At 48.2% G+C, this 20,850-nt stretch overlaps 1 protein-coding gene across 4 annotated transcripts in view; it reads left to right on the top strand.

Annotated features, from left to right (window-relative positions):
• Nucleotides 1–20,850, top strand: part of ZNF385C (zinc finger protein 385C) — a 168,942-nt gene that overhangs the window by 17,382 nt on the left and 130,710 nt on the right. The window contains exon 1 of one of the 4 annotated variants that reach the window (XM_082194910.1): nt 17,932–18,428. The exons of the other annotated variants lie outside the window; for them this stretch is intronic. Within the exon in view, the coding sequence (XP_082051036.1) occupies nt 18,368–18,428 (61 nt within the window). The 5' untranslated portion in view covers nt 17,932–18,367. Of the gene's footprint in view, nt 1–17,931; nt 18,429–20,850 lie in introns of those variants that run through there. 4 annotated transcript variants of the gene reach the window in all.

The following is a 20,850-nucleotide window of genomic DNA, read 5'->3' as shown; positions in this document are numbered from 1 at the left end:
ATGCCTCACAAGATGGAAAACTCGCTAGACGAAAGGGTTTTGCGTTTTTTGAGCTGCTTCGCAAGACGAATTTCCCTATGGGCTTGCTTTGCAAGACGAAAACATCTTGCAAGTTTGTTTCCTTTTTCTTAACACCGCTAATACAGTTGCGACTTGACTTCGAGGAGCAACTCATAGAACGCGGTGTGGTAGCCTTTTTTGAGGTTTTTGAAGACTTTGGTGATTTTTGAAGCTTTTCCAAAACTTTCCCGACACTGTGCTTCGCAAGACGAAAAATTCACTAGACGAAAAAACTCGCGGAACGAATTAATTTCGTCTTGCGAGGCACCACTGTACAGTGGTACCTCGGGTTAAGAACTTAATTCGTTCTGGAAGTCTGTTCTTAACCTAAAACCGTTCTTAACCTGAGGTACCACTTTAGCTAATGGGGCCTCCCGCTGTTGCTGCGCAATTTCTGTTCTCATCCTGAAGCAAAGTTCTTAACCCGAGGTACTATTTCTGGGTTAGCAGAGTCTGTAACCTGAAGCATCTGTAACCTGAAGCGTCTGTTATCCGAGGTACCACTGCATGCCACCCCAATTTCTGAGTGGTTCAAGATTCCATGGGTTCCAGGTGCTTACCCAAGGTTCATTTTTTTCTGGAATGAGGGACAGTGGAGACTGTGGTGTCTTTATGATATATGGTTTATTTACATATACAACCTGAGTCTACGATGGAGGGGCTCACAGCATTAACACCCCAGAGAGTCTTGCTTCTCCTGTAGCCACAGCCTTGGATTCTACCAGAAATCAGGCATGGGTCTGTTTCTCAGCTGCCAAGCCTGCAGCCTACTCTAGCTTCTGGCTCACACACCTCAACTCAGCTTTAGCTATTGTCTTTCCAGCTACCAGAGAGTTGAGGGCCTCGGCCCAGTATACCTGAAGGAGCGTCTCCACCCCCATCGTTCAGCCCAGACACTGAGGTCCAGCTCCGAGGGCCTTCTGGCGGTTCCCTCACTGCGAGAAGTGAGGTTACAGGGAACCAGACAGAGGGCCTTATCGGTAGTGGTGCCCACCCTGTGAAATGCCCTCCCATCAGATGTGAAAGAGAAAAACAACCACCAGACTTTTAGAAGACATCTGAAGGCAGTCGTGTTTAGGGAAGTTTTTAATGTTTGATGAATGAATATGTGATTGTTTTAGTTACATGTGCTTAAGCTTAGTTACAGGCTAGGATTCAGTGGGGCATGGGAAATGGGGAAATAAACCAAAGGTTTCATAGAAAATGTGGTAGGTGAAAAGATTTTCTATCCTTCACTTGTAAAACAAGCCTTTTAAGGAGACATCTTTCTGCCTCTGTATTGGCATTGTTTTTAAAACGTTTTAATTGATTTTTTTCACTTGCATGCTTGCTGCCCAGGCTCTCTTGGGAGTAAGGGCGGGATATAAAATAATAATAATAATAATAATAATAAGAAGAAGAAGAAGAAGAAGAAGAAGAAGAATAAATACATTTGAGAAAACCAATCAAATGTCAAGGTCCAATAAAGGTGGCATGGTAAAAATAGCAAAATCTGTGCTTTGGACAGGAGGAAGCAAAATGGGCTTGTGGTTTCGTTCCCATATGTTGGAAAGAATTTATGTGTGTCCTGAAACTGCCTCTTGTAAAAAGTAATAGTAGTCATGTTGACCCATATGAAAAATTCCAACATCTCTATCAGTCCAAAACCTTTATAAGGGCAACCAAAATGTTACAGAATAGTTTGTAATTTTTCAAGTTCCCCAGAATTCTTTATCAAGCTAGCTGGCTAACAAAAAGAAGGAAAGGGAAGAGATAAGAAGGCAAAACGGTGAAATCATTGTGGTGTTATGAGATCACTATTAGTCAGCTGGTGTCTTTGGCAAATGGTCCATTAAAATGTGTCAATGCAAGTTGCTAAGAGTGGTCCCTTTTTGCAGTTCAAATCCTGCTCCGGGTTCCCTAGAACGTGGTTATCTTCAATGGGAAACGGGTGTACCTTGTCTCTAGTGTACACACATATGCAAATGCATGCAAATGAACTGTAAAGCTGAGGTCTGTATTTTGAAACTGTTAGTGTAGAGTAAGCTAGTTTCTGTTTTCCTAGTATATTTTAGCAACGAGCGCCTTTCGTTGCAGCGGAAATGAATAGTATGTACCTTAGGTGGAGTAGAGTCTTCAGCACTGTTTAATATTGGTGGGGGTGAATGGGGGGGTGGAGCACCCAGACGCTAATCTTTGATTTCAGGAAAAGGGTACTAACAAGTATGTCACTATTTCATCGGCAGTATATTGGAGGCTATGTTCATGTCTTCATAACGTGCCAGACTCGTCAACCTTGCAAGCAGCCGCCTTGTATGAGGCACCCTTGGGCCATCTCTCTTTCACAGCCTCCTTTGTAAAAACAGGTCAGGAGGGAGTTCGTGGGCAACAGCTTCCAAGAAAGCTGGATAAAGAACAGACAAGCTGTAAACAGTGAGGCCTTAACTGTGGAAACACCCCCCCCCCAGCTTTACCTAAATACAGGAAAGTGCTTGTATGCAGGAAAAGAGGGTGTGTTGCAGAGGGTGCACAGAGAGGTTACTGAGAAAGGTGACAGAGATGCTTTCTACACTGGACTCAAGGCCTTTGCTGTGTCCACAAGAGCTGCCTTGATTCCTGTAGAAAAATAAATCACTGGGGGCTCAGCCCCCTTTCAGAAAGCTTGTGGGTCCAGTTCTCTTCAGCCGGAGAAAGAAAGCTGGAGAAAGATTTGGAAGGCACCCTTCTTGCTAGAAAGGGTGTTTTGGGTTGTCCTCAAGAGGGCCATTCAGACAAAATGGTACTCTTCCTCTTAAGGCTCTGCATTAATAGTTTCCATGGCTTTGGGTTCCTGATCTTTTAACTCTTACTAGCCACAGTGAGGTAAATTTGGGGTACCATTGAATTGGGGTGTTGATGAGCCCCATATCCTTTGCCCCTTTCACTCCTTGCTTACAGATCAACCATAAAGTTCAGTGCAGATGAGTCCCTACCCACTTGCTATCTTAATTTGCCAAAAAGAAGTTTTTTACATTAACATACATATGCAAATTTGTGTCCAGAGTGCATTATGCCCCATATGTCAGAACAGAACATTCCTTCACCTTTAATGGCAGTGGTGTTGCTAGGTACTTAAACACCACTGCCATTAAGGGTGAAGGAACGAGCTTTGGCATATGGGGTATAATACACTACGACAATTCCTTTGCGGCCTTCATTGAATGAACAGGAGAAGTTCACAGTAATTCCCTAGTAATATGGTTTGAATCACAATTAAAGTATCAATATCAAATACTTTTTCACATAGCACGTAATGAAACTATGGAATTTGCTGCCTTGGTATGTAGTAAAGGCCACCAACTTGGAACACTTTAAAAGAGGGTTAGACAGATTCATGGAAGGTATGGCAGTCAGAGGCTACCAGGTGTGGTGACTATATTCTGCTTCCACAGTACAGTAGTACCTTGGAAGTTGAACGGGATCCGTTCCGAAAGTTCATTCGACTTCCAAAACATTCAAAAACCAAAGCATGGCTTCTGATTGGCTGCAGGAAGCTCCTGCAGCCAATCAGAAGCTGTGGAAGCCCTGTTGGATGTTCGGGTTCCAAATAATGTTCGCAAACTGGAACACTCACTTCCGGGTTTGCGGCGTTCAGGAGCCAAAACATCCGAGTAAAAAGGCGTTCGTGATCCAAGGTACGACTGTATACCAGTTGCTGAGAATCACAACTAGACATCTTGTTGGCTACAGTGATAACAGGATCGTGGATTAGATGAGCCATTGATATGATCCAGCAGTGCTCTTCTTTTGATCTTAATGCCCTGTATTAGGAGTGGGGTTTATAATGGATTGTCCAGTAATGTAACATTCCTTCTTTAAGCAGTTCTGTTCTGCTGCAGGAGTATTCATCCGACATAAGTTCTGAGAAAGACACAGAATCATAGAACTGTAGAGTTGGAAGGGACCGTGAGGGTCATATAGTCCCACCCCCTGCAATTCATGAATCTTTTGCCCAAAGTGGGGCTCGAACCCACAACCCTGAGATTAAGAGTCTCATGGGTGCATGAGAAGCCCAGTTAACTAGGCTGGAAGAGGGCATCCCAATAAAAAGAAGAGTGCTTCTTGTTGCTTGTCTGTGATGGACACACTGACCCTATGATTGTTAATGCTTGCTTTGGGGGCCCAGAGACAAAGCCCTGTGTAGATACATTCATCCCATCAGCTTATACACGGCCAGTCTTTTTAGACTATTCCTTTGATCCTGCAAGATCTTGAATGAACTGGGAAAGATGCATCCTGATTGCTAAGAGGGGAAAGGAAGGACAAGCCACATAGATTCTACAAGAAAATAAGACAGAAGTAGGAAAAGTGCACTAAAGAGGACAGGCAGCTGTGTAGGACCTCAGGGATTCCCATCACTTAGTGTCCAAATAACTCCATTGTCAACTGTTAGAACCAAAGACTAAGTTACTATCAAGAATGTATAACTTGTTGCTTAAATGGAACACTCAGGATGAGACAGTCAAATCAGCCATGATAAAATGGGCTCAAGACATTGGGTACAATATTATGTTTGAAGACTGGGAAAGGTTATGGACCACCGGTATGAAATTTACGGCATGCAATGCCCTGAAAGAAAACATTATGAAAATGATATACAGGTGGTACATGACCCCAGTCAAGCTTGCTAAGATATACTATACTATATATACTATCTAATAACAAATGCTGGAAGTGCAAGGAGGCTGAAGGGACATTCTTTCACCTCTGGTGGACATGTCCAAGAGTGAAGGCCTTCTGGGAAATGATCTATAATGAGTTAAAAAAGGTGTTTAAGTACACCTTTCCTAAGAAACCGGAGGCCTTCCTCTTGGGCATTGTCGGCCAAAAGGTGTTAAAGAAGGATAGAACGTTTTTTTATGTATGCAACCACAGCAGCAAGAATTCTTATCGCCAAACATTGGAAGACTCAAGATTTGCCCACACTGGAAGAGTGGCAAACGCAATTGATGGACTACATGGAATTGGCTGAGATGACTGCCAGAATCCGAGATTTGGGAGAAGAAACAATCGAGGAGGACTGGAAAAGATTTAAGGACTATTTGCAAAAAATTTATAGATTATATGAATTATAAAATTCGCATGATTCGGAATGGATAGCCCCAGCAACGATAGCGCATGATATATGAAGTTAGGTAATATTAATGAAAGGATTATATGTTTAAATGTTTAAAATGATATTATATTGGCTTTCAAAGTAAAAGGATAACAAGTAATTTAAACTAAAAATGCAACGATTTGAAAGTACAAAAGAAACATATGAAACAAGGTTATAATTTGCTGATAACTTTATTGTCAAGAACGCATTGTGGGGAAGATGTGGGGAAGTCCAATAGAATATTGAAATAAGCTTGGAAATGACTTTTTTTTTTCTTCCTTCTCTCTCTCTTTTTTCTTTTCTTTCTTTCTCTTTTTTGCTGTTCTTGTTTCTATGTATATCAGACTGGTTGTCTGTATTTGGAAAAAATGCAATAAAAAAATTATTAAAAAAGCAAATAACTCCATTGTCAGTTACAGTACTGGCTTCACTTACTGGCTAAAAATACCGAAAGCCAAAAACAGCCAGGCTGCCTCATCTCACAGAAATCACTTTGAAAGTTACCTGCACATTTTGTTTCATAACTTTCTTTCTAGGAGGGCCAGAGACTTATTTTTTAACAATGAAAGTTGAGAGTCTTGGGCTGTGGGTCTCATATACCTGTACCCACCTTTTAGTGTCCCAGATCAGGAGGGAGTGTCATGCTCGCTGTACCTCTTAGGTAGGTTCTGGTCTTTCCAGGATAAAGATTACCTCACCTTGCCAGTGCATACTTTTGTAACTTCTAGGGCCAACAACTATAATACACTAAATCTGAAGCTGACCTTGATCTCTCCTTGGAGGCTACTTCCTGGTGCAGAGAGTATATTGCATATGTTCTGCGCCAATTGCACTGGCTGCCTGTATGCTTTGAGGTCTAATTAAAGGTCCTGATTTTGACCTTAAAAGCCCTTTGCAACCCCAGACCCATCTATATACGGGATTGATTCTCCCATTTTCAGCCCAGGTGCCAGTTGGAGTAAGCAAATCAGGCTCTAGTCTGTGCGTCTTGAGAAGCTGCCTGTATTGCTTTTTAAATTTTCTTAAAATACATTTTTATTTTGTATTGCTGGTATTTGAGTTTTGTGAGCTCCTTTGAACATTTGGAAACGGTATAAAATGTTTTTTAAAATAAATATTATTCCTATGTTAGGCTGGATGGCTGTGACTCAGAGAGAGCAGTTCATCTAAGGCCACTTTGGGAGATTAATGCTGACCTCATAATTCAGTGAGGAGCCTCCTTGCTTGTGGCTAGTGGAACTCTTTACTGTTATCCTAACACTCCAAATATCCATGAACCTACAGCCTCCAAGCACTGTGGCCTTTTGTACGCCTCTTATAAAATCAATTTGCATCATTGCCAGGTTCAGAAACATTAATTTGGACTGATATTGTTGCAAGCAAGGTTCCATAAGTATGGTTGCTTGTGAAATTATGGATGAATGTGGGCTAATTCTTAAAGCAAAAGATCTTTCTTGCTGATGTTTTCCTAAGAAAAATGAAACAGAAGCATACTTTGCTCCATTTATAGAGTACATCTTTGGAAATAAGCACTGAATTTATTTAAGTTTTTGGTCTCACATTTGAATATTTTGCTGTGGCAGCTGTCAGTTGAACTCCATTGATCACAGAAAATGCTGGTTGAGATGGGGAATTGATGGTTTGTAGCTTGAACAAGGAGTGGCTCTTGAAGCCAACAAACGGTAGCTGAGTCCCATTATTGGGGGAAATAACGGGTGGGGGTGGGTGGGTCAGAAGGGTTCTTGGACTAAGCAGATTCCTTCACAGCTGTTTGCGGTTTTGTGTGTGAGTATCCTTTTTGCAGCTGTTGGATCCCTCTTGCTGCTTCATTTTTGCCTTCAAGCACTGGGACTTTGTAGTGCTGTTGCTGTTCTCCACCCCCACCCCAGTAAATTCCTGTTTTGCATGGTGGCATTTTGGGGTGGAGTCTTTCCCAGTCTCCATAACAGCATTGTTGAGAGAAGTTTAGTGGTTTTATCAACGACTTGGATGATGGACTCAAGGGCATCCTGATCAAATTTGCAGATGACACCAAACTGGGAGGGGTGGCTAACACCCCAGAGGACAGGATCACACTTCAAAACGATCTTGACAGATTAGAGAACTGGGCAAAAACAAACAAGATGAATTTTAACAGGGAGAAATGTAAAGTATTGCACTTGGGCAAAAAAAATGAGAGGCACAAATACAAGATGGGTGACACCTGGCTTGAGAGCAGTACATGTCTCCTATTTTGGAGGTCTTTAAGCAGAGGCTTGACAACCATATGTCAGGAGTGCTCTGATGGTGTTTCCTGCTTGGCAGGGGGTTGGACTCGATGGCCCTTGTGGTCTCTTCCAACTCTATGATTCTATGGTTTTTGTGGATAACAGAATGGACAGGAAATCTCACAAGTGATGCTGCAGCTCAAAGTACCAGTGCCATCATTTTGGTTCTTGGTTACTACAAATATCTAGATCAGCAGCCTAAGTTCTGATTAGTCCAGATGTTAGCAATTGGGCATGACTGCACTATCCATTGAATGTTAACCCACCCCTGCATATAGTTGCACTTCTATCTGCCATGGTTAATAAGCATTGATAGACCTACATTCAGTGCATTTATCTAATCTTTTAAAAACATGTTTCTACATTCATAGCATCGTATGGATTCATAGCATCATGTGTCTGCTCTTTTGAAGAAGTGGCTTTTTCAATGTATTTGTTCTGCAAAACAAGCCTTTTCATTTTACTAGATGACCTTCAGATCTTTTGTGTTTTCAGAATACTCTAAACTCCAAAGTGATAGCATCGTTTGTTTATCTATTTAGTCTTATTTATAACGGTATTTGTAAGCTGGCAACTCCTGAGAAGAATATTGCTCTAAACTAGTAAAAGTAACATTGTCTGGATGTACCTTGTTCATTCCTGGGCATTCACAAGGAGGTTGATGGAAGTTTGTAAGTTCCTTGCACACCGTTGTACAAAATTCTCAAGAGGAGCTTAACCTTGAATTCTCTTAGCCATATACAAGATGTTGTGGGTATGCAACAAGAACAACTCTTTTTACATGTGGATCATAGAATCATAGAACCTTAGAGTTGGAAGGGACCCTGAGGGTCATCTAGTCCAACCCCCTGCAGTTCATGAATCTCAGCTAAAGCATCCATGACAGATGGCCATCCAACCTCTGCTTAAAGACCTCCAATGAAGGAGAGTCCACCACCTCTCGTGGGAGTCTGTTCCACTGCTGAACATCTCTTAATGTCAGAAAGTTTTTCCCGAATGTTTAGTTGGAATCTCCTTTCTTGCAACTTGAAGCCATTGGTTCGAGTCCTACCCTCCAGAGCAGGAGAAAACCAGCATGCTCCCTCCTCCATGTGACAGCCCTTAAGATATTTGAAGATGGCTATCATATCTCCTCCCAGTCTCCTCTTTTCCAGGCTAAACATACCCAGCTCCTTCAAGCGCTCCTCAAAAGGCTTAATTTCTAGACCCTTTGTTGTCCTTCTCTGCACACGTTCCAGATTGTCAACATCTTCCTTAGATTGTGGTGCCCAGAATTGGACACATACAGTGGAACCTTGGTTGTCGAACGCTACGGAAGTCAAACGTTTCAGCTTTTGAACACCGACAACCCAGAAGTGAATGCTTCCAGTTTCTCCATTTTCTCGATGAATTTTGCCAACCGGCAATTGCGCCTCGGTTGTCAAACGTTTTGGAATTCGAACGGTCTTCCGGAGTGGATTACATTTGACAACTGAAATTCCACTGTATTCCAAGTGTGGTTCTGACTAAGGCAGAATAGAGTGGTACTATTAATTCCCTTGATCTGGACACTCTACATCTGTTGGTGCCGAAGAGGGTAAGGAGAGCAAGGAGTCTGGAAATTTCAGTCACTGCCCTTTAAAAAAAAAAAAAAAGGATAGGAAAAGATTGGGAAGCCTCCAGCAAGGCAGATTGTCATGTGAGTTTTGTCTGCATGGCAGTGCTTCAAGACACAAAAAGCAAGTGTGAAAGAGAAGCCAGGAAGGGCGGGTGAGGAAAAATTATCAACTGAGTCACCACTGATAAGGCACTCTGCTGCTTTCCTCTCTGTCAGAGTCTAAAGCGGTATTAAGTGTGCTGTTCAGAGAGAACATCACTGGAATGCTAATCACATTAAAACGGCGTGACTGGTAGGGAAGGGAAAGGAGAGGAAAAAGCTCGTTACTAACTCCAGATGGCTTGAAAAGCGCAACCCACTGCTGCTAAGAGATGCTCAATTAGCGATTACTCCTTTTAATCAGGAATGGCGTTGAGTTGTGCTGCTTGGAGAAGCTTTGGAGGTGCTGAGTAAGGCTGGCATTGGCATCTTCTGGTTTTGCTAATCACACATTCCACATTAACAAATAATATCCTGGTGCCTTATTGAATTACCTCCTTGCCACACTTGCCCTATTTTAGTTAGTTAGTTAGTTTGTTTATTATTGGAAATTTTATTTACAACATAACATAACCCCCCACCTCCCCAATACAGAAATCCACCCTCATTAAATGCAAACATAACAAACAATAAGCATAACAGAAAGCCACCGCCAATCACTGTGGACAATACTGAGCTAGATGGACCAATGGTGTGAGTTGGTATAAGGCACGTTCCTGTGTTCCTAAGAGTCTGTAAGGCAGAAGTTCCAAGGCTGATTGTGCTTCACCACCAGTTCTGCCTACTCATCCAATCTCCTCTCATTTCCTATACACAAAGGTAAAAAAGGTAAAGGACCCCTGACAGTTTAGTCCAGTCACAAACAACTCTGGGGTTGTGGTGCTCATCTTGCTTTACTGGCCGAGGGAGCAGATGTTTGTCCGCAGACAGTTTCCCCAGGTCATGAGGCCAGCATGACTAAGCTGCTTCTGGTGAAACCAGAGCAGCGCATGTGTGCTGGTCCTGGGGGTAAGGTACCGTGAGTGTAGCAGAGTCCACACGAAGAGGGGCGAGGTCTGATGCAGAGAGCCGGGCGGGGAACAGGAACGCTGGAACAGAAGGCTGAGCAGGTAGCAGGAACACCGGACGGACGGGAACAGGAGGCCGAGCAGGGAACAGGAGTACTGGATAGTCAGGAACAGGAAGCCGAGCAGGGAACAGGAGTACTGGATAGTCAGGAACAGGAGGCCGAGCAGAGATCAAGAACACAGGAAGGTCCGAAGCCAACAACGACGTTGCTCCCGCAACCTGGGGCCGGCCTGACTGGGCTTTTATCCTCTACTAAGGTCAGGGGCGGTCCCGACCCCCAGGAGCCCCGCCTCCTCTGGCCTTAAGGCGAGCACTCCTCCTGGGGGCAACCAGTTCCCTTCGCCTCTCTGCCCTAAGCCTCTGCAGATCAGGAGAGGCCGAAGGGTTACTGGGCCCTGGAGGAGGCTCACCTGTGGCCACTGAGTCATCCAGCACCTCTGGGGCCAGAATGGTTTCACCTGGTGCCTGCTCTTGAGTTTCCTCAGCATCTAGGCCTTGCCCCAGTTCAGCCGGCCCTGGAGGCGGGGACTCCTGTGCCGGCTGGGATTCCTCTGGATCGCTCTCAGACTCGGAATCCCAGGCCATCACACCATCCCCCCTCCCAGGCCCCCCCTCACTTGAGGGTCCGGACCCGGCTTGCTGGGGTACGCCGCATGAAACTCTCGGATGCAGGCAGGCGCGTGGACGTTGGCCGCTGGTTCCCAGGAACGGTCCTCTGGCCCATACCCCTTCCAGTCAATGAGATACTGCAGCCTTCCCCTGCGGTATCGGGAGTCCAGAATGCGTTCCACCTCGTACTCAGGCTCTCCCTGCACCAAAACTGGCTGCGGTCGGGGACGGTTCGGGTGGAACTCGTCGGGTGGGGCCACCGGACTCAGAAGGGACCTGTGGAATACCGGGTGAACCTTCAGGTGTGCTGGCAACCGGAGACGGAATGCCACAGGCGAGACCTGGTTCACGATAGGGAACGGGCCGGTGAACCGGGCGTCCAGCTTCTGCGAAGGTCGAGAAGGGTGGAGGTGGCGAGTGGAAAGCCACACCAGGTCACCGACGTGAAGTTCCGGCCCCACCTGGTGGTGGCGGTCGGCCTGGACCTTGTACGCCTCCTTGGCCTGGCGCAGCTGCTCCATCAACAGCTGTTGCTGGGACTGGAGCTCCTGAAGCCACTCTGTCACCGCAGGGACCGCAGATGCCGGCAGCACATCCGGAAACAACCGTGGATGAAAACCATAACTGGCTTGGAACGGGGTCTGCTGGGTGGACGCATTCACCGCGTTGTTATAAGCGAACTCCGCCAATGCTAGGTGGTCGACCCAGTCGTCCTGCTGGTAGCTGCAGTAACACCGGAGGTACTGTTCCAGCACCGCGTTCGCCCGTTCCGTCTGGCCATCAGTCTGTGGGTGGTAAGCAGATGAGAGACAGACCTCTGTTCCGAGGGCTTGGTGCAAAGCACGCCAAAACCGGGACGTGAACTGAACGCCACGGTCGGACACTACACGCTCAGGTAGGCCATGCAGGCGGAAGACATGCTGAAGGTACAGCTGCGCGGTTTCCTTAGCTGAGGGTACGGATGGGCAGGGGGCACAGTGCACCATCTTCGTGAAGTGGTCGGAGAAAACTAGAAGGCAGGTGCAGCCACGAGACGGGGGTAACTCCACTACAAAGTCCAAAGAGACTGTGTGCCAAGGACGTGGTGGAACCGGCAACGGCTGAAGAAGGCCGGGGGGTCGCCCGGTAGGCCCCTTGGCCCGCCTGCAGACGTCACAACCAGCGACGTAGCGAGCCACGTCAGCCTTCAAACGAGGCCACCAAAACTCACGGCTTACCAGATGGGTGGTCCGATACCGCCCAAAGTGCCCCGCCGCTGGCGCATCATGGGTCATCCGGAGAATCTCAGCCCGCAGCGGCCCTGATGGGATGTACAGGCGCCCGTGGTGCAGCAGAAGACCCTGATGCGAGACCAGCCCTGGATACTGAGGGCATGATCCTTCGGCCAGTTCCCGGAGTCGTTCCTGGGCCCAAGCGTCGACCCGCTGCTGTTCCCGCACCCGAGCCTGCAGTGGCTCAACCTCCTGGGTGGCCAGGAATGCAGCTGGTGGTAGGATCGTGGTGGGTGCTGCTTGCTGAACCGTGTCTACGTTGTCCTCGGGTTTCCGGGACAGGGCATCCGCCTTCTGGTTTTGGGAGCTAGGGATGTAGCGGATCCGGAACTGGAACCGGGAAAAGAACAGCGCCCACCGGATCTGCCTTTGGTTCAGCTTGCGGGTGGTCTGGAGGTATTCCAGGTTCCGGTGGTCGGTTCTCACCTCCACCGGGTGTCGTGCTCCTTCAAGATGATGGCGCCAAACCTCAAAGGCCACCTTGATGGCCAGTAGTTCTCGCTCCCACATGGTATAGTTACGCTCCGCTGGGAGGAGCTGGCGGGAATAGAAGGCGCAGGGTAAAAGTGGCACTTCCGGTCCATGCTGCTGAGACAAGACGGCACCGAGAGCCGTACTGGAGGCGTCAGTCTCTACCACAAAGGGTCGAGAAGGATCCGGATGTTGCAAGATTGGCGCTCTCTGGAAACAGGCCTTCAACCCTTGAAACGCCTCCTCCGCCTCCTTGTCCCAGGAAAACGGCGTCTTGGGGCGCAGTAGTCGGGTCAACGGGGTGGTGCGGTGAGCATAGTCCGCAATGAAGGTCCGGTAATAGTTGGCGAACCCCAGGAAACGCTGTAGGTCCTTGCGGTTCCGAGGTGCCGCCCATTCTCGAACCGCTGCCACCTTCCCAGGATCCATCTGCACCCCACCTGGTGAGAGTCGGTGACCCAGGAAGTCCACTGACCGCTGATGAAACTCGCACTTGCTGAGCTTTGCATACAGACGATGTTCACGCAAGCGCTGCAGCACGGTCCGGACATGGCCTTCGTGGCACGCCGGGTCACGGGAGTAAACCAGAATGTCATCCAAGTACACCACCACGTACTTGTCTAGCAAGTCCTGGAACACGTGGTTGATGTACCGTTGGAACACAGCAGGCGCGTTGCACAAACCAAAGGGCATAACCAGGTATTCGAACTGTCCGTACCGGGTCCCAAATGCGGTCTTCCACTCATCCCCGGCGCGGATCCGAATCAAATTGTAGGCACCCCGGAGGTCTAGCTTGGTTAACACCTGCGCCCCTTGCACCCGCTCCAGTAACTCCGAAATAAGGGGCAAGGGGTACCGGTCCGGGATGGTAATTTTGTTCAGGGCCCGGTAATCATGGCAAAGGCGGAGCTCCCCACATTTCTTTTTAACAAAGAGCACTGGCGCAGCAGTGGGCGAGGTAGAAGGCCTAATGAACCCACGCTCCAGGTTCTTGCGCAAGAAGTCCTGTAAAGCCTCGCGCTCTGGCTCTGTTAACGAGTATAAGCGACTCACCGGTAGAGGCGCTCCGGGCTGGAGGTCTATGCCACAGTCAAAGGACCGATGCGGCGGCAGCTGGTCTGCCCCCCGTTCCTCAAACACGTCGTGATATTCCCGTTGCAGCAACCTCCTCAGTGGGCGCAGCTGCTAGCATCTCAGTCTCAGCAGGAGAACTGGGGTCTGGGAAGTGTACAGTCCGTTTGACCCAGTCAATCCGCACATTGTGAGCCTCCAGCCAGTCCATCCCAAGCACCAGGGGGAACCGGGGCATGGAGGCAATATCCAGAGTTCGCATCTCACGGTGCTGCTGGAGGCACAGGACCAGGGGCTGGGTCTCCTGAGTGACGGCACCCGAACGCAGGGGCCGTCCGTCGATTGCCTCCACCTGCACCGGTTCTGGCTTGTTCCGAAGTGGCACCCGATGCTGGGCAGCAAAAGCAGCGTCCATATAAGAGTGGGTTGCGCCCGAATCCACCAGCGCATGGGTAAGAATCCATGGCCCTCCTGGAGGGTATAGATGTACCGGAACCATAAGGTGTTGTAATTCAATTGGTGCAGCCCCTTTCTGTGCTGTTTGGGACCCCAGGTAGCCAGGGCCATCAGCTACTGGGGTTTGGTGGTTTCCCTGCGGCTGACGTTTCTCAGGACAGGACCTTGCATAGTGTCCGCTTCCGCCACAATAGAGACATAGATTCCCCTCCCGACGCCGCGACTTCTCTGCGGGGGAGAGGCGTGGCCGCACTGCCCCAAGCTGCTTAGGTTCCTCCAATGACTTAGCTGGGCCCGTGGGACTGCTGGTAGACACTGGAGCCAAGAACTGGAGGTGCCGGCGGTCCCGAGCCTGACGCCGGTCCTCTAGCCGATCGTCAATCTGTAGGCTCCATTGAATAAGGGTGTCTAGCGTGGTGGGGCGTTCCATTGTGGCCAGCTGGTACAGTATCTCATCTGAAAGCCCCTCGAGATACTGGTCCCGGAGAGCCGAGTCGTTCCAGGTCAAGTCCTGTGCCAGCAGCCGGAATTCTGTGGTGTATGCGGCCACCGTGGTCTTGCCCTGCCTCAACCGCCGAATCGCCCGGTTGGCTTGACTCCCCTTCTGGGGGTTGCCGAACGCGGCCTCCAACAGATTGCAAAACCCCCCGTAGTCTGTCAGCAAGGGGGAGTCTTGCCTGAGCAGCGGCAACGCCCACTTGGCCGCCTGGTCCTTTAACAAACTAATCAAGAAATGCACCTTGGTGCGGTCGTCAGGGAAATTCTGGGCGCGCCCCTGAATATACAGCTCGGCCTGGGCAAGGAACATGGGGAAGCTGGCCAGGGCCCCATCAAATTTCTCAGGCAAGGCCACTGGGTACTTGCCAGAAGCCGGGGCGTCGGCCCCAGGAGCCGGTAGGGCGTCCAAACGCTGCTGCAGTGCCGTAATCGCGTTACTGAGCTGCTGCACGGTGTGCCTCAAAGCCTGGTTCTCCTGGGCTATTGCCAACAGTGTAGCCGCTTGGTCGGCCATGGCCTCTGGCTCTTCCCGAACGCACCCCTACGAAGGGGGAGTGCGGGTGTGGCGGGAGCAAACTGTGCTGGTCCCGGGGGTAAGGTACCGTGAGTGTAGCAGAATCCACACGAAGAGGGGCGAGGTCCGATGCAGAGAGCCGGGCGGGGAACAGGAACGCTAGAACAGAAGGCTGAGCAGGTAGCAGGAACACCGGACGGACGGGAACAGGAGGCCGAGCAGGGAACAGGAGTACTGGATAGTCAGGAACAGGAGGCCGAGCAGAGATCAAGAACACAGGAAGGTCCGAAGCCAACAACGACATTGCTCCCGCAACCTGGGGCCGGCCTGACTGGGCTTTTATCCTCTACTAAGGTCAGGGGCGGTCCCGACCCCCAGGAGCCCCGCCTCCTCTGGCCTTAAGGCGAGCACTCCTCCTGGGGGCAACCAGTTCCCTTCGCCTCTCTGCCCTAAGCCTCTGCAGATCAGGAGAGGCCGAAGGGTTACTGGGCCCTGGAGGAGGCTCACCTGTGGTCACTGAGTCATCCAGCACCTCTGGGGCCAGAATGGTTTCACCTGGTGCCTGCTCTTGAGTTTCCTCAGCATCTAGGCCTTGCCCCAGTTCAGCCGGCCCTGGAGGCGGGGACTCCTGTGCCGGCTGGGATTCCTCCGGATCGCTCTCAGACTCGGAATCCCAGGCCATCACACCATGGAAACACCTCATACCTTCCTGCTGGAGCGGTACCTATTTATCTACTTGCACTTTTTGGCATGCTTTCGAACTGCTAGGTTGGCAGGAGCTGGGACTGAGCAACGGGAGCTCACCTTGTCGCGGGGATTCGAACTGCCGACCTTCCGATTTTCAAGCCCTAGGCTCAGTGGTTTAGACCACAGCGCCATCCGTGTCCCTATTCCTATACATAGCTTTGCCTAAATAATACCATCTCCCAACAGCTCTTTCTGTTTGCCCCTATCTGTAAGAGTGCTTTGTAAATCTAAAGTATATGTTAAGATTAGCAATGGTTTATTAAACCATTTTTATACTACTTTATATTTTTTAAACAAACAAAATCTAAGTAGTTCATCTATCTAATTTTTGTTCCTTTTATAGAGTGTTCAGGATGGCATACTGTACAGTGTTATTCCCTTGTATCCTGCGAGAGAGGTTAACATGAGTGCAACCGGCTCAAGATCACCAAGTAAACTTTGTCTTGGAGTGAGGTTTTGAACACTGGTCTCGCTGTCTATCCAACGCACTAGCCCAGCTTTCTCCAAGAAGGTGCCCTCCAGACTGGGGATGGTAGGAGTTGTAGCCCAAAACATCTGTGCAGGTAGCAGGTTGGAGAAGGCTGGGATAGCCACTACTACACCTTTGTACTTCTCCCATGGGGAAATGGAGATGGGTTGTGGGATCCCTAACCATGTTAATCTCTGAGCTTTTGTCCTTTATGCTTCCCCTTGTTCCTTGTCCTCCTATTGCCCATCAGTTATCTTCAAGGGTGCCTTCTGTTTGTCCCAAGGCCTGGCAGAACAGCAGCATACACTGCGCAATTACCTACAGATGCCCCAGGTTCCCCTTTCTCTTCCAGATTCTACTTTCTCCTCTGCCTATCTGGAAGTGCATCTGAATATCACCGATGCCAGTAGAATAACCTGCAGTATTCTAACTGTACTTTTATATATCTATCTATCTGTGTATTTGAATCCAGAAACAAACAAAAAATTGAGAGGAAGGGGGAGTTTGGTTGTGTTGCTTCTGCGCCAGTGAAAAATGAGTGCCTTCTTATGTAGGTGTCAACTAATGACACCAGCTGGGAATGTTAATGGAGGCCCAGCAGGCAGAACTTGTTTGCTTTCCAGCAAATAATCAAACCTGACACTAGCAAGGGAGACATTTGTAGGTTCCTGGGAGGGTGTCTCCTTGCTCATTCCCCTGCTCAGAATATCTGCCTTGGACTGAATGAGGAGGTGGAGTTCAGCATAGCCCAGGACTTAAGAGGGCTTGTTTCCTGTATCTTTCATAAGTTGGAGGCAGACTTGATAGTTCTGACTTACCCCATTAATTTATGGCTAGTAAGAATTGCCTGCAACCAAGCAGGCAAGAAAACCTTGGTTCTCTCCTCCTCCTCACATCCTTAGGCCATAAATAAGTAGAAGAATTTGAAAAAGCTTGTAGAAATCTTTGCTTGCTAGTAACTATTGTGGATTTATTTGTAAGTTTGGCTGAGAATACTTTTTTTCTTCTTGTCTTGGAATACCTAGAGAGAGAGAAAAATCACATTTTACGTTGAGCCAGATCCCCTGTTTCTGCAATTAATTTTTCTACTATCTACTGTTAGCCACTCTGATGAGAGCAACGTCTGCTGAAGGTTGTGGGATACAAAGTCAACAAAAAAGCAAATGGGACAGAGGCTTTGTCTTGCAGATTGACACAAAAAACTGGTCCTTCTGAATTAAACCAAGTGGGAATCTCAGGGTCTACCCAGATCCTTATATCTCAGCTGAGTCATGGAGATCATATGCAGGATTCCTCAAGCTGGCGAGGCTCATTTGAGAACGAGAAGCTACACCTTTAGTGTCATGGGCCCAGTATTGTAGAATACTCTGCTAATAGATATTTAGCAAGCACCTTCTGTTTCAGCTTTTAAATGCTTGCTGAAAACTTTTCTATTCTGTCAGGCTTATGCAGGCAACTATGCATGCATTTCCCCTCAATAGTTTGCTAATTTCTGATTTTAACGTTTTAATATGTTTTCTATGGCATGGTTTTATGTGCAATTGTCTCTGTTGTGCAACAGCTCTGTTGTTTTTTTAAAAAAATGAATAGCAGTATAGAAATATATTTTTAACAAACAAACACAAACAAAGAGGGGCCCTTCTCCTCCTTGCTTGGAGCATTGAGCTGCTCTGGATAAAAAGCAAAGCATCTCTCAAGTCCTGTGTGCAGAGACAGGAAAATGCTATGGGTGGGAAGGAAAGGAGAGAGCTCTGCCTGAATCCTTAGGAGATTCCAAGAGACTGAAAGTCAAGAGGAAAGGCCCTGTTGGAGTGGAGAGAAATGCCAGCCTTTTGAGTCTGTTGGAGAGAGAGGGCAGAAACAGAATTCAGCAGCTGCACAGAAACTGGTGCTGAGGAGACCTTTTGCCATCGGCTGCAAAGGCACTGTCATCTGAGCAGAAGATTGCCAGCCAAGTCTCGTGTCTGTGAGGTGTGTCTGCCATCAGGGGAAAGCAGCCAGCTGGGCCCAGCTGCTACAAGACAGAAGCAAAAGCAACCAGAGCCAAGGCCATGAATGAGTGTGCACACCCATACAATTTCTCGCTCTGCGGAATGTTGTAAAAGTGAACAGCAATGGGCATCATCGTCATCTCCTCGTTTTCAGTCTTCAGACTATGGCATCCACAAGATGGAGGTAACGGCAGACGTGGGCTAACTCAAGGTTTGCAGAAATCTATAGATAAATCCCTAAGGGCAGAACCCCCAAAATATTTCATTAAGGAGGACTTGGTGTGCTCAGTGGCCACAGAATACTGATGGACGGGGGTGTGGAATGGAATGCAGAGGAATCACTGGATTCTGGAACATCAGCAGCCCTACACTGCAACATTTTCCTGCAGATTCCACAGGCGGCGGCCATTTTAGTCGCGTCCAATTGTTGTGCGGTCACCAAGGCCTTTTGGACCCGGAAGAGGGCAGAATGGGGGTAGAACGGTGGAATGGGGCTTATATGTTCTCTGCTGACATGCGTAGGGTCTGAGAATGTAACCCCGCGTCACCACCTGTACTTTTTATACTCTGTGATTTTAAACAATAAACACATTTGTAAAGTTGGGTTATTAGTCAGAAGCAGTAATTTAGATGTAGTCAGTGCTATTTTTTCCTTTAAAAAGAGCTGCCAGAACTCACCCTGGACACCTTTCTCTTATAATGGCAGTGGTGCTCACCTGAGAGGTGCCAGAATTGAGTGGCTGGAAAAAAGCCCTGGGTGTAGTTATGTTCTTTGGTAACTGATACACCATACTAACGCTTGCTTATCCTAATGCTGATTTCTTTGTCCAAAATAAATCTAACCCGTATTGTGAATTGTGGTTGAAGTAGGTGCTGTAAAGATTTCGATACACACCCGGGGAAGTATGGAGAACCAAGGTTCTTACACCCTACGTAAAGGGAATCGTTCCTGGGCAACTTGCCTTCAAGCTGCCTTGCCTGTTTTCACAAAGTGGTAATGGTACAATGTGTGTGTGGAGAGGGGGCAGTTGGCCATTTGTATGTCTTGGGCTCTGGCGCATGACCGGCCTCATAACGTTAGACTGTAAATAGTACTGGGTTAGGAGAAAGCTGCTTACTTGTGGCTAGACTCGATGTTGCATCGGTGACCTATGGCATCTCTGATAAGCTACCCAGATCGTATCTAGCAAGGCAGTTAACACCAGTGTGGAAAATAACTGTGTAATCCATCTCACTGTTGCCTGTCAGCTGGAGGAAGACTTTGCCTCTCAAGATTGCTCCTCAGCTGGACCCAGCCTTGTTTCCTTGACTGTACTAAGCCTGCAACGCTACTCTGGGACTTCGTACACACCAGAGTGCTGATGTGCACATGGGTCACGCACATCTAATTTTTCCATGTGTGCTTTTGTCCATGTTCATCCACACCTGAGCACTTTTAGTTAAACTCTCAATAATTCCTGTCCACACTAGCGGGTGGTGTTTAATGGGATATATTTGCACTGTGTGTTGTTGTTCCTTCCCCAACTTCACTTAGTATTTTCCCCACCTTCCCTGAGTTCCAGAAATCCGAGCTCCGTTACGGCACAGGTATTTGTCTATCTGTATGGGTGGCCAATTTTCTATTTCTGTTTTTGAGGTATTAGTTTTCTTATCTATTAGTAAAAGGTAAAGGGACCCCTGGCCATTAGGTCCAGTCGTGGCCGACTCTGGGGTTGCGGTGCTCATCTTGCTTTATTGGCCAAGGAAGCCGGCGTACAGCTTCTGGGTCATGTGGCCAGCATGACTAAGCCGCTTCTGGTGAACCAGAGGAGCACACGGAAACGCCATTTACCTTCCCACAGGAGCGGTACCTATTTATCTACTTGCACTTTGATGTGCTTTCGAACTGCTAGGTGGGCAGGAGCAGGGACCGAGCAACGGGAGCTCACTCCATCACAGGGATTCGAACTGCCGACCTTCTGATCGGCAAGTCCTAGGCTCTGCAGTTTAACCCACAGCGCCACCCGCGTCCCTTCTTATCTATTAGACTTGTACAAAGCAAAGGTTAAAGAATAAAAAACCCATGTGTCATTGATAAACACACCAAGGAGCACCTCTGGAGCAGAAGTAGGGCATGTGGAATCTTTCTGCGCTCTCTGCAGATTGGGAAAATCAGAATTAAATGGAGGGAATGTGCAGGCTGTCACTTAGGGCTTATCAGGTGCGCTAACTCCAGGGGGTCAAGGTGTCTTTGTCCCCCTCAAAATCTCTGGGCAAGGGGCTGGGTCCCTTCAGTGTTGAGGGGTTGGAGGAGACTCCTGATGGTTGGCCTTCCAGACTGTTGGCAACCTGCAGTTGCATGTGTGATGTGCATCATCACGCATCCAGCACTCTGGGACATCCCTCTGATGAGTCCAGTGCACTGGTGCTGCATGTGAAGTCACATTTATGTGATGTCACACATGTGCGACAGGCCTCCACAATGTTGGCCACAACTCAGCTCCTCGGGCTTATCGACACTTCCTCTTGTTCTGCTGCTTCCCCCTGGGGAAAACTGCTCTTTAGCGCTCAATCGGAGCAAAGGGCAGTTGGATTTTCTGCAGATTGATGTTTGCTCTGAATCAACA

Source organism: Podarcis vaucheri (assembly GCF_965113315.1).
Source record: "Podarcis vaucheri genome assembly, chromosome: 13".
NCBI lineage: Eukaryota > Metazoa > Chordata > Lepidosauria > Squamata > Lacertidae > Podarcis > Podarcis vaucheri.
The sequence above is the reverse complement of the archived record's forward strand: the minus strand, read 5'-3'. Positions and strand labels throughout refer to the sequence as shown.